Here is a 16,756-nt window from a genome sequence, read left to right on the forward strand (position 1 = left end):
ATTGACTCTGCCACGTGTCCCGTGGCCAAGTCCAGAGAGGCCGGGAGCCAGAGTGGCTCTGATATAAGTTAAGCTCAGCCGCAGTCTCTTGGACTGTCTGATAAACACATTTCTGTTCTCAGTCTTAGACATGACCTGGAAGCTGGCGTGGGAAGTGGGGTCTATTCCTCAGGAGAGATGGCCCGGTCCACACAGGGCCGGGGAGCCACAGCAGGTGGGGGAGGCGACTGCGAGGGTACCTGACGAGCTTAGGTTTCGGGTGCACGTTTCGCATACGGTACTTTGCAAGCCTCTTGTTCAGACAGTTGAACGTGGCTCCCAGGAGGCCCCCAATGACCCCCATCGCGATGAAGAAACCCAAGTCCATAGCTGTCCAGAGATGACATTTTTTATCAGAGTCAGAGCACTGAGAGAAAGGGCAGGGGAGGGAGAGAGAAAAACCAGAGCGCCTGTGAGAACAGGAAGGGGCAGGAGCAGAGAAGACAGAGACGAGAGCCAAAGCGGTGCTGGAATCCTGCCCACACTGAGCACACGCATGCAGAAGACTACAGGGCCCAGGTGCACCTACCTCTGCCAGCTTCTCTCTGATACTTTACTTAAGAGCAATTGTCACGGGTCAAAAAAGAAATTCTGAGCGCAAGGACAAAACATACCTTAAACTCGCCGAAGTTCAGCAGCCCAGGGAGCTGGAAGGAACCCCAACTTCCAAACTGAATTCCAGAACGAAAGAAATTGAGGGTGAAGGTGGCAGACATGGAGCAGAAGAGCTGGGAAACAGGGACAAAAACAAAAACAGCTCATAGCCGCAAGTCCTTCTTCTTCCTGGATGCGTCCCGTAAACCTACTGCTCCACACAGAGACCTCCAACTCCAGGTCTGGACATGGGGCTCAGGTGACCACGGCTGTAAGTTCACCTCAAGTGTGAAAAGCTGGAAATCGGGCTAGTAGGAGTTTGCATTCAGCCTTTTGTGGACTATTTAAAGTCTATGGTGCACCAGACCCTATGCTAAAAGAGGAACAGCAAACACCAGAGGAAGATGTGTTCCCTGAGCGAGCAGACAGGAGCTCAGTCAGGACCACAGCTGGTCTCACGTTTCCAGTCAGATAGTTCGTCATAAGAGGGTAACGTCTCACTGGGGACGGGAAGTATGTTAATATGGGAAATAGAGAACAGTCCACAGGAGTTAATATGGGAAGTAGAGAACAGTCCATAGGAGGATATAGGCATCTAGAGCAAAGGAAGTCAGTGTGGCCTCATCAAAACTATAGGTTAGCCTGAAACTATCCATTAAATCGAGCCTTTTACCACTGCTGTATGTCCCTTATTCACTTTGGTAATTCCCCTTGTCTCAAAGTCTGCTTTAACACTAATAAATTACTTTTTGTTGTTGAGTTGCTCAGTTGTGTGACTCTCTTGCAACCCCATGGGCTGCAGCTCATCAGGCTCCCCTGTCTATGGGATTTCCCAGGCAAGAGTACTGGAGGGGGTTGCCATTTCCTTCTCCAGGGGTCTTCCCGACCCAGGGATTGAATCCAAGTCTCCTGCACTGGCAGGTGGATTCTTTACCACGGAACCACCGACAGCAGCCTTATTTTGGTTAGTGCTGACATGGTCTACCTTTTCTGTTCCTTTTATTTTCAGACATTTATGACTGTACATAAAGTATGTCTGTGGTAAACAGCGAAAGAGGAGAAAAAAAACTCCTGGTAAATGTATCGAGTAAGAGTTGTCCAGATGAAACCTGGGGTGGGGGTGGGTGGTTAAGCTCGGGGAAGGCCCTCCTTACCACTCTCCATGTGAGCCCTTGGTTCCAGAAGGACGAACCCTCCTCCAGACTGAACAGGGTGCCCCCAATGGGGGCCCCAAAAGCCGCAGCAACTCCGGCAGCTGCCCCTGCTGATACAAAGTCCCGCTTGTCTCTAAGGGGTGGAGAGAGAGATGGTTTATCTCAGAAACAGTCCTCAGGCTGCAAAGGGCAGTTTTCTAACTTCCTTATGCACCGACATTCTATTATCTCGAGACCCAAGAACAGTCAGGGCTCACAAAGGGCTTCGATTTCTGCTGAAGTGACTCAGCACTGAACACAGTTCACGAACCAGCCAGGTGCTCTCCCCTATTTGAACCCCGCCAGGCGGGAGGCTCCCTGACATTAGCAACTCCAAGCATGAACTCTCAGAAGGCAGGTCGAAGACTTCCGGTGTCACCACTGAGCCACCGGCTCCCTAGACCTTCCTTCCAGAAAGCCCAATACCAGAGAAAATGGCCAAGTGTGGCTGCAAGCAGAAGGACAGGTGACAGTACCTGGCAGGAAGGTGAGAAGGTGGACCCCAACCTGGGTGTGGGCCCCTGACTGCAAGGGCCTCGCCAGGCATGCAGGTCAGTAACACCTGCAAATCGCACAGGGTGCAGAGACCTTCCAAGCCTGAAGTGGCGGACCAAGTAAATAAACTCCATTCTTGATAATATGCCAGTGGACTTTCTTGGTTGTATTTTTTATCTTGGACCATGTTCTTTGTTGCCAGAGATGCTTCTAGGCCCTGGGTTATGGCAAAACAGAAGCTGTGATGCCTGCTTGCCCCTTGTGCTCCTAATTTTCAGAAAAATAATTCAAAGCCCACCTACTTCCTGATGGTCGGGTTCTGCATGCAGCCCACCCAAGGCAGGGAGACTATGAGCCTGGTTAGAGCAGGTACAAGGTCTCAGTGGCAATAAACAGCTTGTTTAAAAAAAAAAAAAACACCCCAATTTCTAACCTTTCCATACCTGTCACTTCGAAAATAGGGAAAGTTAAACTGGATCTTTCGTAAGGAGATGCTCTGAAACTAGAACAGGAGAAAACAGAGTTAGGGAGGGGCCCGAGGCTGCAGGAAGCCACAGCACTGGGAGTCCCTGCAGCCTGACCGCTCCTGGGCAGGAGCCACAAGGAGGAGAGTCTAGGACAGCACCTGCTAAAAGAGCTGACTTTGAGGAGGAACTTCTTTCCTACCCCCGGATTCCTTCAGAAACTGCGTTTTGTACATAGTCAACAAGTCTGAAAGGAAAAGGGGAGACAGCTGGGTAAAGGGTGGAGAGGAACTGAAAGCTGCTACAGAAGACGTGAGCTCTGCTCGGGGCAGTCACCAGGGCAGAGCCAAGTGACTGCCTGACAAAATCTCAGACTACCGCCCCGCCCCGGCCTGGCCTCCTTCTACCTCTCGGCTTACTTCCTAGAGGCCAGTGCATGGAGATGAGATGAGGCAGTAACGAGAGAGATCAAAAGATGGGCTCTGGGCGACAGGGTCTTCTCTCCTTCTCCTGGACAACACAGCGACCGCAGCAACTCCCTCCCCTTAGAATGTGAGACATAAACTGTCTACAAGTGACAGTTCACAAGGAACTGAGACTTTCCTCTGTGGACCAGCCTGTGAGAAGGGGAGTCTGGGAGTCCTGAGTGAGCCCCTTGGCCTCCCTGAGCCTCGGCTCCTCATCTAGGAATGATGCTGATGAGGACAACTAAACCCGAGGGGGCTTTTTTCTGGTTGGGCCACATGGCTTGTGGGATCTTAGTTCCCTGACCGGGGATGGGACCCAGGCCCATGGCAGTGGAAGCTCAGAGTCCTAACCACTGGACTCACCAGGGAAGTCCCTGAAGTGGCTTTAAAGAAGAGAGGAGATGGGACAAGAGAGTTTGGCCCAGATGGCACCTGATGAACAGCAGCTGTTATTCCCTTGCCGCATCCAACAGTATCAGCATCGGCCTGTGCCTGAAACCATCATAGCCAAGGCTTCCAGCCTCTCTCGGGATGCTCTGCAAGCCACCCTGTGTGCAGGCGCTTGGCAATGGCTGTGGGAGCACCGGGTGACTTTCGTTTGAACTCTCTCTCTGTTCCATTTCTGCTCCCAGGACCCTGCAGGGCCCCAATACAACCTCCAGGTACCAGCTACCTGCTCTCCTGGGAGATAGACCTCATAGTTTCTCATCAACCCAAACTGATAATGGATCCCAAGGCCACATTAGGGTGCTCTTGATGGATTTTCTCCCGATTTTAACTACGGACACGTCCCTGCCCAGGAGGCCCACTCTGAAGGCCAATCCGCCCCCGATAGCCCATCAACCCTTACCTGTGGGAGGCCAGCCCCCACCACTGCTCCACTGTGGATCATGGGGCCTTCCTTCCCCACAAAGAGCCCTGGGAACAGGTGGAAAAAGGCAAGACAATCTATCAGCACAGAACAATCTTTGTTACATAGACCTTTCTCTTTACAACTATAAAACAGAGGTGATCAAGTGACTTGCTAACAGTGAGTCAAATACTTATCAAATAAAGAGAAAGTAACCTTGAAATTTTTGGAGAAGGAAATGGCAACCCACTCCAGTGTTCCTGCCTGGAGAATCCCAGGGACAGGGGAGCCTGGTGGGCTGCTGTCTCTGGGGTCGCACAGAGTTGGACACGACTGAAGCGACTTAGCAGCAGCGGCAGCAACCTTGAAATTCCAAATTGGGGGTCAGCAAATCGTAGCCTGTGGGCCAAGACAGGCTTGCTGCCTATTTTTATACAGCCCAAGAGCTCAGAATGGTTTTTACGTTCTTGAGTGGATACATCTGAAGTGGTTATGTAAGTTTAAGCACCTACACAATAGCTCTTTTTTGCCACTTGGCCCACAAAGCCTAAAATATTTACCATCTGGCACAAAAATCTTGCTGACTTTGCTAAAAGCCAACTCCACAAACCAACTAGATAGTCGCTCTACTTTGAAACTCAATGGTGCGCTGGTCAGACAGCTCTGAATGGTAACTTATTAACAGCGTTTACATTTAAAAACTAACTCATCAACAAAAAGTGCAGAGATCTGTTTGAGGGTAGAAACTTCCAAGGCCACATCTGCTTAATGTACACCCATAATGATTCTTGTCGCCTTCAATCCTGGAAGGCTTGAAAGATAAACGTCAGGAAGATGCTTTTGTGACTTCCCTGGTGGTCCGGTGGCTAAGACTCCAAGCTCCCAATGCAGGGGACCTGGGCTTGATCCCTGGTCAAGGAAGTAGATTCCACATGCTACAACTAAAAAGACCCTGTGTGCTGCAAATAACAGGGCTTCTGAGATGGTGCAGTAAAGAAATGGTGCCTCCTACAGGAAATGTAGGAGATGCGGGTTTGATCCCTGTGTTGGGAAGATCCCCTGGAGGAGGAAATGGCAACCCACTCCAATACCCCTGCTTGGAGAATCCCAGGAACAGAGGAGCCTGGCAGGCTACAGTCCACGAGGTCAGAAAGAGTTGGACACGACTGAGGATGCTTGCACACCACAAATAAGACCTGCATAGCCAAATAAATATTTTTAAAAAAGAAAAAAAGAAGAAAGAAAGACCCTCCTGACCTCCAGCCACACTGAACAGCACTCCAAAGACTTTGCAGAGCAGGGTCCGGAGACGGACGATTCCAGGCACTTTCACGCCATTCAGATAGCATTTGATCTCGGGGATCCCAGAACCGGCTGCCACTGGCTGAGGGGGAGAGCAGGCATACTCAGAAACTCAGAACCCACTGGGCTCACCCTGGACAGCACCACACTCAGTAGGCCTGATGCATTTCTAACAAGTTCCTGGTGATTTAACATCTCCTGCGAGGGGAGGCTTTTCAACAGTCAGTCAGTTCAGTTCATGTCCGACTCTTTGTGACCCCATGAACCACAGCACACCAGGCCTCCCTGTCCATGACCAACTCCTGGAGTCTACTCAAATCCATGTCCATCGAGTTGGTGATGCCATCCAACCATCTCATCCTCTGTTGTCCCCTTCTCCTCCTGCCCTCAATCTTTCCCAGCATCAGGGTCTTTTCAAATGAGTCAGCTCTTCGCATCAGGTAGCCAAATGCCGCCCTTCATTTCCGGAGACTCTTACCTCATTTGTCTAAGCTGGGTATTGGTCACTTTTAAAGTTCTTTAAGGTTTAAAGCCGGAGAAGGCAATGGCACCCCACTCCAGTACTTTTGCCTAGAAAATCCACGGATGGAGGAGCCTGGTAGGCTGTAGTCCATGGGGTCGCTAGAGTCGGACATGACTGAGCGACTTCACTTTCACTTTTCACTTTCATGCATTGGAGAAGGAAATGGCAACCCACTCCAGTGTTCTTGCTTGGAGAATCCCAGGGACGGGAAAGCCTGGTGGGCTGCCGTCTATGGGGTCGCACAGAGTCGGACACGACTGACGCAACTTAGCAGCAGCAGCAGCAAGGTTTAAAGCATTTGTTATTCTAAGGTGTTTTCACAATTCCCCAGGTGTTTCTTCTAATGTGCTGTCAAGGTTGAGAGGCAACCTCCTAGTCCAGATTGTTCCCCTTTAATCTCCCCAGAGGCTGAAACCACTTTCAGAAAACCTCTCTAAGTGAAAGAGAGATCACTTTTTCTACAAGACACTAAATCAGTGTCTTGACATTTCGGAAATGGAGATAGAGAAAAATGGACTCCCCAACAACCTCATGAGCAAGAAGACCCCCACTGCCTCACCCCCATCACACCTCACCTCAATTAGGACAAGAAGGCTTGCGAAAAAGACAAACGTCAAGTTGAAACCCAAGAGTTCCAGGAGGGACAGCGCGAGACAGCCTTTCTGGCTGCACTCCTCCACCGCTGCAGAAATGGGGTTAAGGAAAACGAGCCTGCCAGTAGGGGCGGTTCTGCCACCACTAAGTATGAAGCAGTTTTTCTTCCTCTGAAGCATGGGGGCTGCTTACTGCACATCTTCCTGTTTTCCACATATAAACTTCACAAAAACACAACTGTCTGAGATATCTTCTCATTGGTGTTTTCAGTCATTAAGTCATGTCTGACTCTTTCGCGACCCCATGGACTGTAGCCTGCTGGGCTCCTCTGTCCAAGGGATTTCCCAGGCAAGAATACTGGAGTGGGTCGCCATTTCTTTCTCCAGGGGATGTTCTCAACCCAGGGATAGAAACCGCGACTCTTGCATGGGCAGGCGTTGAGCCACCAGGGAAGCCTTTGTCTCCTACACTAGGAACCATTTTAAAATCATGAAATACTTCAAACATTACAAGATGTACAAACATCTGTACCCTCAGAGCCTTAACAAATCTCAGTGTTAAGCCACATCTGCTCCAGGTGCTTTTTGAAAATTCAAACACTAGATACCGTTCAAAACAGCAACAAAACCCCTTGTGTCTCTCTCCCTCTTTCATGGAAGAAACCCCTAAGGTGAACCCTTGCACATCCTCCCCGGAACACGTCCATGTGCATCCATACTGTTCTGAGTGTTTCTGAAATTAAAACAGTGGCGTTGCGGTTGATGCACCTTCTACCCTTGCTCTCTTTCCCTCAACACTTTTTGAGAATTAGCCATGTTGATCTAAAAGCTCTGGTTCATTTTAACTTCTATGTGAAATTACACCATCTAAATTACAACTGGCCCACTCTCCCATCTTGCTGTGACAGCAGTGTTCTGCAATCCCAGAGATGCAATGAACATCTCTGTGCATGTCTGAGGGCCACGCCTAGAACACAAACGCAGGAGTCAGGGACACACACCGTCCTGTGTATTTAACTTTCACTTCCCTGCTGGTGGTGAGGTAAGCGCTCTTCCACAGGAGTCAGGGACGCGCACCGTCCTGTGTATTTAACTTTCACTTCCCTGCTGGTGGTGAGGTAAGCGCTCTTCCACAGGTCATTTTCCTCTTCTGAGAACTGTCTGCTCACATCCTTTGTATGTTTTTCTACTGAGCTGTTTTCGGCTTTTTTCTTAATTGAGTTGCTGTTCTCCCTCTATTATGGATACTAATTATCTGTCTCTTAAATGCACAGAGAGTCACTTCTCCTAAGCTGTAAACTTGTTTTTCAGTTTGTTTATGGAGTTTTATTGTCTGAGTTTTTTTTTTTTTTTGATGCGTGTATAAACAGAATGTTTACTTTGATGTCATCAAGTTTATTGATCTTCATGCCTTCTGGAGTTCTTAGAGATTACTCCCTGGTCTTGACGTTACACAGTCTCTTCAAGTTTTGTTTTGCCTATTTACATCTTTAATCCATCTGGAATTAATGTATAGTACAAAGTAAGAATCTAATTTTGTATTTTTCCAGATGGGTAACCAATCTCCCAGCATCTTTTATTAACAAACCTATCCTTTCTCACTGATTTATAATATCAACTCTGTCACTCACTGCATTGCTGTATGTGTGTGGGCCCATTTCTGCTTCTCTATTACTTTCCACTGGTCTAACTGGGTGTTCTTGTACCAATATGACACTGGGTTAATTACTATATCTTAAATTATGTAAATCTTGACATCTAGGACGGCCAGTCCCATCTGCTGTTCAAAGCTGTCTCAGATACTTTGGGCTCTTTATGATTCCACACAAATTTAGGAAGAGAATTATTTTCAAGTTCCATGAACAATTCTAGTGAGATTTTCCTTGGAACCACAATCAGTTCACAGACTGATAAGAAAAAACAGGTATCTGGGCTTCGTGTCTTACTACCATGACCATGAGCATCTTTCTATTCAAGTCTTCCTCTGTGTCCTTTGATAATAATGCAAAACTTTAATCACAAGTGGCCAATAAGTAGCTCTTCAAAGATCACGTCTGTAAACTCATTTCTGTATGGGAAAGCAGGGTGAGCAACCACACATGTTGGGGAACACTGTGACCCTTGTAAAGGATACATGCCTGCACCACACCAAACTTGAGCTGCGTGAAGAGCCGAGCAAAGAAGTCCACGAAGAGACCCACCTGGGAAGAGGACAAGAGCTGTCACCTGAGTTTCCACACTGTCATAGGCACTCCCCTGGAAACACAGCCCCCCACCCCCCACCGCTTGTTCTCCTTGGTCACATGCACCCATGCTACCAACAGGCCATGTGTGAACAGGCCTTTCCTTAGTCAAGGAGTGCCCCACCTGAGTCTGGTCCCACAGCCCTTCTGAGGACAAAAGAAGGGGTGTAGCTAAGTTGTCAGAAGGAGAGTTACAACACATAGGGATAAGAATAAAAAAAGAACCTCAGACCAAGGAAGACTGAGAGTGCTTAGAAATAGTACAGAGGCGTGTGAGGGCCTGCTCTGCTCTTCCCAAAGGTAGGGTCAAAAGGAGAAAGCCAAACACACTTTCAGTGATCCTTAGCTGGGTAAGTGTAGAAAACATTAGGGTATCAGAATATTACTTTGAAAGCCAGTACCTACTCAGGAGTAGTATATGGCTGTTGCACATGTTATTGTTTATTCACTAAGTTATGTCCGACTCTTTGCAACCACCTTGACTGCAGCATGCCAGGCTCCTGTCCTCCACTATCTCTCAGAGTTTGCTCAAGTTCTTGTCCATTGATGATGCCATCCAACCATCTCATCTCCTGTCACCCCCTTCTCCTTCTGCCCTCAATCTTTCCCAGCATCAGGATTTTTTCCAATGAGTTGGCTCTTTGCATCAGGCAGCCAAAGTATATTCAGGACTGATTTCCTTTAGGATTGACTGGTTTGATCTCCTTGTATTCCAAGGGACTCTCAAGAGTCTTCTCCAACACCACAATTCAAAAGCATTGATTCTTTGGCACTCTGTTATTACCATTTTATAAATCATGACTTCGATTTATAACCATTGTATAGCCAATGATTAGCCTGGTGAATAAGAGAAAACCACTCCTGTTCCACTAGCTCACTCTCTGAAGGGCATGCTCAGGACTTAACAGAGAACTGGGAAGACTTCTGACCATGTGAATTCAGGATCAAAGGCTTTGTGCCTTTAACTCTGGTCTTCCCACAAACCAGTGCTTGGGGGGCTTTTAAATATTGAAACAATAAACAGTGACAGATCAAAGGAGAAGAGAGCCAGCAGCAAGAGGAGATGGTTGCTACATTATTAAGGCAGGTCTGCTTTCAGACCTGCCTTAAGGCAGAACAGGAGGGTGTTCGGTAAAGTTGCTAGAGTTTGACACGACGGTTGCAGAAAGACTAACACCTATATGGCTAGTGACTATGCTTATTACAAGGTAATCTGCAACCAGGAAACTATAAAGCAAAATAAAACAATTAAATCAGCCCACGATTCCCCACAATGGCAGAACATTATCAAAAAGGCCTCCTGAATGCTATTAATCTTAAATAGTAAGATGTTCCTTCATCTCTGAATTTACTACAGTAAAAATCTGAAATTAAAACCTGTGGTCAGTTCCTATGGCTATGTTATGTTTAAATACGCATTTACACTTAATGAGTACGTTATCTAGAATTAAGTTTGAAACCTGTGGTTAATTCTAGAGAAAGGTGATGAACAGGCTACTGCTTAAGAATACATATACACTGTTACGGGCTAATGTTTGTGGTCTCCCCTGCCCACTCCCAAATTCATATGTTGAAATGCTAACCTCCTCTAATTAGGAGGTGGGGGGGGGCCTCTGTAGGTAATTAGGTCATGAATAGCATTAGTGTCCTTATAAAAGAGACCCCAGAGAGCTCCCTTGCCTCTCCTGCCACCTGAAGACACAGCAAAAAGACGGCCATATGTGAATGACGAATTGGGCCCTCACCAGACACCAGATCTGTTGGCCTGGACATTTCAGACCCCAGAACTATGAAAAGTAAATGCCTGTTGTTTAAACCCCTCAGTCCACGGTACTTTTGCTATAGCAGTCTGTATGGATGAAGACAATCCCCTTTTCTAACAATGTATTGTCAGAAAATCAGATTTGACATTTATCATTTGGATTGTCTACTAACTCTTCCAGCTTCTCTGCTCCGGGTTGAAGCACGGTGAGTCAGCAGTTATGGTTCCAGACTTTTGCTATGACAATCTTTGGCAATATTTCATGATTTCTTCTTGTCTGGGATTCATCTGTGAATGTGCTGACGCAGAACCCTGTGCACTCAGGCGTATTCCTCTACCCACAACTGCCAGCTCTACCTTCTAGGTAAAATGAGCAGTGTTCAGGGAAGAGGGATGGCGTAATGAGTTCATGGAGATCCGCGATGTCCTATTTACTGGCATGCTGTGCTCGAGCAAAGAGCATTATAGCCACACTTTCGTTCTCATCATGTTGCTTTCTCCCTGCACAGTGACTTCAGCATCCACTAAGCACTCTCCCCACTCTGCCATCTACCTAATGGGACCACATAACAAAGGACAGGTCTTGAGTAAGACTTCAAGTGCTTTAAAGGACATCAGTGTTGCATGGCTCACTTTCATTTCAGAAATTGAAAAGTATAAAAAAAGTATCAGGATTATACTTAAAAAAGAAAGAAAGAAAAAAGGCATTCTCTGTTAGAAGGACAAATGACTTATCTGCCAGACTGGCACATGCCCTCTGCCCTCTGCTGCCCCTTGGCCCACAATCTCCTCGCCTGCTCACCAGACCGGTGCAGACTCCAATGGCAAACACCATCATCCACTTGACTGCCTCATACTTGCGACCTTTCTGTTCACAAAGGAAAAGAATGACTCAGGATTATGATGGCAGCAACGGGGAACTACATCTTAGGCAACCAGTTTCAGACTAAATTCCACATGGACAGCAAGCACAGAGATGATGTCTGGTGTGGTAGGGAAGCTTTACAATGCAAGAATGAAGAACGCGAAGGGCCAGGCCAGGTGCACTGACAGTGGACATGCTGGCTGGCAGGTTGAAGGACTAAGGAATTAATAGATTTAATTTAGTTAATAGATGGTATTAATAAATATCCCATGAAAAGGGTTAAGAGTCCAAAGGTTAAGGAAATCACTAAAGTATTTAGAACAAAAAAGAGGCTGTCCAAAAGAGACACAGATGTATAGAAAAGCCTTTTGGACTCTACAGGAGAAGGCGAGGGTTGAGAGAATAGCATTGAAATATGTATATTATCATATGTGAAACAGATCACCAGTCTAGGTTCGATGCATGAGACAGAGTGCTCAGGGGTGGGATGGGGAGGGAGGTGGGAGGGGGGTTCAGGATGGGGAACACATGTACACCCATGGCTGATTCATGTCAATGTATGGCAAAAACCACTACAATATTGTAAAGTAATTAGTCTCCAATTAAAATAAATAAATTAAAAAAAGAAAAAGAGGCTGTCATAAAACCTACTTGGTCCCAAAAGATCAATAAGGAACTCACCTTATTATCCATAGTCTCCAAAACTTCCAGATAAGGGTCATTGATACAGCGATCATAATCCAAACTCTGAAAGAGGGATGTGTGAGTAAAGAAAAAGTTATAAGCAGATAAGAAGAATTACCATAACCTAGAAAGGATAAACCTTCCAGTTCCCACCACTCAAAGCACTGATGGCCAGAGCAGCACTCAGGAAGGGCTTGTTAGAAACACAGACTCTTGGACGCCCTCAGGTCCTTCTTAATCAAAATCACTTACATGGACGTTTCAGCAGCACCCCTGTAGGTGAATACGCTTTAGGAAGTTTTAAACTACATATTTTTAAGTGCCCTGTTTCTGCCAAACACTAAAGTCCTCATGCCCTCACTGGTGTTACCCAACTTACTCCATTAATGAACAAATGCTTCCATTAACCAGAACCAAATTAATTTAGCAAGTCTAATTTTAAGTATCTTCTGCAGTTAGGATCTGTGAAAAAGAGGTGAGTCACGAGACAAACGTGGAGACTGTTTTAAAAAAAACAACTTCCAGTTTATGTTAGAAGAGGCACAGATCCAGCCTGGCTCCTAAAACAGTTCCTTAAACTTCACGGAACACAGCAGTTTCGCAAACAATCTGCAGGTGTGCCAGGGACATTTCTGAGGAACAATTCAAAGGAAGTGATTTTATTTCTACATCATGCACAAGCAGTAGCAGTCTGGCACCAAAGGAAAACAGTCTGCTGTGTGCTCTCTCCCCATAACCTGTTGCTACCTACACATCAGCTAGTGAACAAACTTGGGACACTGGCCTGGTGGCCACACTCCCACACAGGAGTTCAGAGTCAGCCGCTAAACAAACGCAGGTGTGACATGTGATAGTTCATTCCATTTCTGTGACTACCCAAAGTCCAAATTCCTTTTCTAAAAGGGTCCTGGAGTAGCAGCAGGTGACTGATCAAATCAACTTTTATCCACCCAATATGCAAGACTATGTAGTCATAGGGCTTCCCAGGTGGTACTAGTGGTAAAGAACCTGCCTGCCAATACAGGGGACGTAAGAGACTCGGGTTGGGAAGATCCCCTGCAGGAGGGCATGGCAACCCACTTCAGTGTTCTTGCCTGGAGAATCCCGTGGACAGAGGAGTCTGGCAGGCTACAGTCCATAGGGTTGCACAGAGTTGGACACGACTGAATCGACTTAGCACGCACACATTCATGTAGCCATTAAAAGAATTTGGACAGGTCTTCAAGGACAGATGTGGCCAATGTGCAAAGATTAAGTTAAAAAGGCAAGATGCAAAATAAATAAATAAAGGCAGATGTAGATTAAAAGGTGTAATAGCATCCTATTTTGATTAAACAAAGATTTGTATGTCAGCAAACAATAGAAAACGTTTGGGAAAACCGTTCACAATGGTTAACTCTGAGGTGGTATTTCAGTAGGCACTCACATCTGGATATTACTTAAAATTTTCCTGGCAAATATGGTGAACATTTTTTTATATTAAAACAAAATTGTCTGCCTGATTATAAAACAAAAAAAAACAATCAGGGGAAAAAAAAAAAACCAACCATTAAACAATATTTCTGCTGGGAAACTAGACCCATCAGTGAATGATTAAACATATGTGTATTTAGTGGTAATATATATACACATATATGGTTTACATACACACACACACACACACATATGCACACACATACAGTAGACCCTTGAACAACAAAGGGGTTAGGGGAAGCAACTTTCCACACAGGTAAAAATCCACATTTTGCTATTTCTTCCTCAAAAATGAAGAATTTGATAAATGGCTCAACCAAGGACAACAAGCTGAAATAATGTGGATAGAATCAGGACTCAACCCTAGTTCTTTAGATTCCACACACTGTGATCTCTAATGCAACACAAATTTTTCCCCACACTTAAAGATTTATAAAATGAAAATACAATATTTATTGGAAAAAACAAAAACAACAAACTTGCATGTAAGTGGACCTGAGCACTTTAAACTCATGTTGTTCAAGGGGTAACTGTATGTCCACACACATATACATATATATGTGTGTATGTATACACACACACACATTTTAATCAATTAAGTGACATCACATTCTAGGAACAAATGGGAAAAAATTAACATGTTGAAAAATATGATATCCTTCATGCCCAATATGTATAAAAATCACTAGCAATTATTTGCTTGATGGTTCTAATAATGCTTAGGCTCCATAAACATTGAGAAGGTTTGCAGACATCCACAACAGGCAAAGGTATAGCCACAGAAAGTAGATTAGTGCTTGCCTACGGTCAGGGGCAAGAAGAGTGGGCGGTGACTGCTAACAGGTGCATGTTTTCTCTCCGGGTGATGAAAATATTCTGAAATTGATTTGATGATAGTTGTGCAACTCTGTGAATATACTAAAAACCACTGCATGTACAATTTAAATGGGTAAATTGTATAGAATGTGAATTATAGCTCAATAAGGCTATTAAAAGGGGCATTTAGAAAGAACTGTAATACAAGAACACCAAACTTTTTTTTTTTTAAGCTTTGAAAATTTGACATTTGGTAAACATGTACCCATGAACTATATGATCTATTATTAAAACCAGATAATTACTTCTCCTTTGTCATGACTAATTTTCTGTTATTTCTGCTGTATATGTTGCTCTTTGGTTTGGGAAACTAACAACTTCTTTAAAATAAAATTCTTTAAAAATAAAACTTGTATAGGTAGGCTGCAGGGCTGATGTCCATGGTTATGAGCAAACATGGCATTCGGCTACAGGGCACAAATGGGGACTGAGGTGTAGCCCAAATTCACTCAGGAAGGCATCTTACGGCCTACACAAAAAGCACCTTCGATGGGCCTTTAGCAGAGGTGTCGGCGTTGAAATGACTCAGAGAGGGGAGGCCTGTTAGAAATTCTAAGTCCTCAGCTCTAAGGGGGTGCCTTTTTCTACCTCAAAAGGGCACTATAGGTTCTGTGGCATGCAGAAAAACAATACTCCTTGGGAATGGTCTCATCCCACAAACAGGGAGTTGACATTATTCAAACCATCTATAATGAGAATGGATGTCAAACGGGGATTCTAACATCTTGTAAGATCCCCAACTTATTAAAGAAAAAGTCAAGTACATACAATGAACTTTTACTAAGGCAGGAACTGTGTGTGCTAGTCACTTGGTTGTGTCCAACTCTTTGTGAGCCCATGGACTGTAGCCTGCCAGGCTCCTCTATCCGTGGAATTCTCTAGGCCAAGAATACCAGGGTGGGTAGCCATTCCCTTCTCCAGGGGATCTTCCCAACCCAGGGATTGAACCCAGGTTTCCCGCATTGCAGGCGATTCTTTACCAGCTGAGCTACCAGGGAAGCCCACTAAGGCAGGAAGTAGCACATTTTATAAAGATCTTCAGCAAGAAGGGTTTTCTAGTTGATCCCTCATAAATAAAATCTGAGCTGACTTTTCTGAATCAATGCCTAACTAACTTGCTCTTACAGCAGATGCTCTCAAGAAGATGGTTAATTGAGAAATATTAATGACTCACATGGAAGAACATTAACCCATAAAATTTACACAAATATGCATATCAGGTGAGAGGAAATGCATTACTGACATGAGTGCAATTTAGCAAAAAGAGTGAAGGGAACAGAAGATCAATGGAGCAGACATGCAGTGTTGAGATCTCAGGAGGAGGATAAAGGCTGGGACAGTGTCAGTTGTAACCATTAGAATGATATCACCAGGTTCAAGGAGGGACGGCGAGGTGACAGCATGAAATGGATTATCATACTAATTCTTGCAAATCTTTCTACTGTGTACAAGCAAACACGTATTTAAGAATTATGGGACTTCCCTGATGGTCCAGGGACTAAGACTCCATGCTCCCAAAGCAGGGGGCCCAGGTTCCATCCCTGGTCAGGGAACTAGATCCCACATGCTGCAACTAAGAGTTTGCATGCCTTGACGAAGATTCAAGGTCCTGCTTGCTGCAACTAAGACCTGGCGCAGCCAAATAAAATAAATTTTTAAGAAGAAATATGAGACAATATATCATTGGATATAGTGCTTCTTGATTGATTAAAAGCACTCACATCAGAGTAACACATTATGCCACTGCGGTACAGTTGGCAAATTTTAGACTCTTAAAATTATTTTAAGTCAATTGCAAGGGGAAAAAAAAAAGATGAAACAAAACAAAACAAAGATGAAGGTGGAATCTACTTCATCTCAAACCTATTTGACTTAAAAGATGTATCAAGTGCAAGGTTAGGACCTTACTTGGAACCCAACTCAAACAAACTATGAAAAAGTACTTATGACATTTATAAGACAACTAGAAAACCCAAACACTGGTTGTTTGACATCAAGGACTTACTGTGAATTTCTCAGGTGTGAAAATGGCACTGGCTTATGATAGGAAAAAAAGTGTCCTTACCCACTAGAGACTCGAACTGAATTATTTATGGGTGAAATGATATGATGCATAGACTTTCCTTCAAGATAATAGGGGACCGGGGAAGCGGATGGGCACACACATGCAACACGGTCAGGCACGACTGAACGATGCTGTGTGACGAGTACAGGGGGTTTTCAGTGTACTATTCTGCCCATTTGTCTACATTTATGATCTGTAGCTTCTCATGGAACTTAAAAAAAGTTCCATGAGAAGCTACTAATCATAATAGATACACTAAATTCTACAG

General features: G+C 45.1%; 1 protein-coding gene across 5 annotated transcripts in view; it reads right to left on the reverse strand.

Moving 5' to 3' along the window:
- The window catches only part of CLCN6 (chloride voltage-gated channel 6), a 34,057-nt gene that overhangs the window by 14,788 nt on the left and 2,513 nt on the right, over positions 1–16,756 (reverse strand). For all 5 annotated transcript variants that reach the window (XR_002182452.2, XR_011560805.1, XM_019976205.2 and 2 more), the window contains exons 3-12: positions 12,072–12,137; positions 11,328–11,393; positions 8,655–8,721; positions 6,503–6,609; positions 5,360–5,486; positions 4,103–4,170; positions 2,765–2,823; positions 1,788–1,920; positions 654–767; positions 240–406 (exon numbers count right to left, since the gene is read on the reverse strand). Coding sequence is in view for 3 of the 5 variants with exons in the window: in XM_019976205.2 (XP_019831764.1) it covers positions 240–406; positions 654–767; positions 1,788–1,920; positions 2,765–2,823; positions 4,103–4,170; positions 5,360–5,486; positions 6,503–6,609; positions 8,655–8,721; positions 11,328–11,393; positions 12,072–12,137 (974 nt within the window). In the remaining 2 variants the exon portion in view is untranslated. The remainder of the gene's footprint in view (positions 1–239; positions 407–653; positions 768–1,787; positions 1,921–2,764; positions 2,824–4,102; positions 4,171–5,359; positions 5,487–6,502; positions 6,610–8,654; positions 8,722–11,327; positions 11,394–12,071; positions 12,138–16,756) is intronic.

Source organism: Bos indicus, chromosome 16 (assembly GCF_029378745.1).
Source record: "Bos indicus isolate NIAB-ARS_2022 breed Sahiwal x Tharparkar chromosome 16, NIAB-ARS_B.indTharparkar_mat_pri_1.0, whole genome shotgun sequence".
NCBI classification, from domain to species: domain Eukaryota; kingdom Metazoa; phylum Chordata; class Mammalia; order Artiodactyla; family Bovidae; genus Bos; species Bos indicus.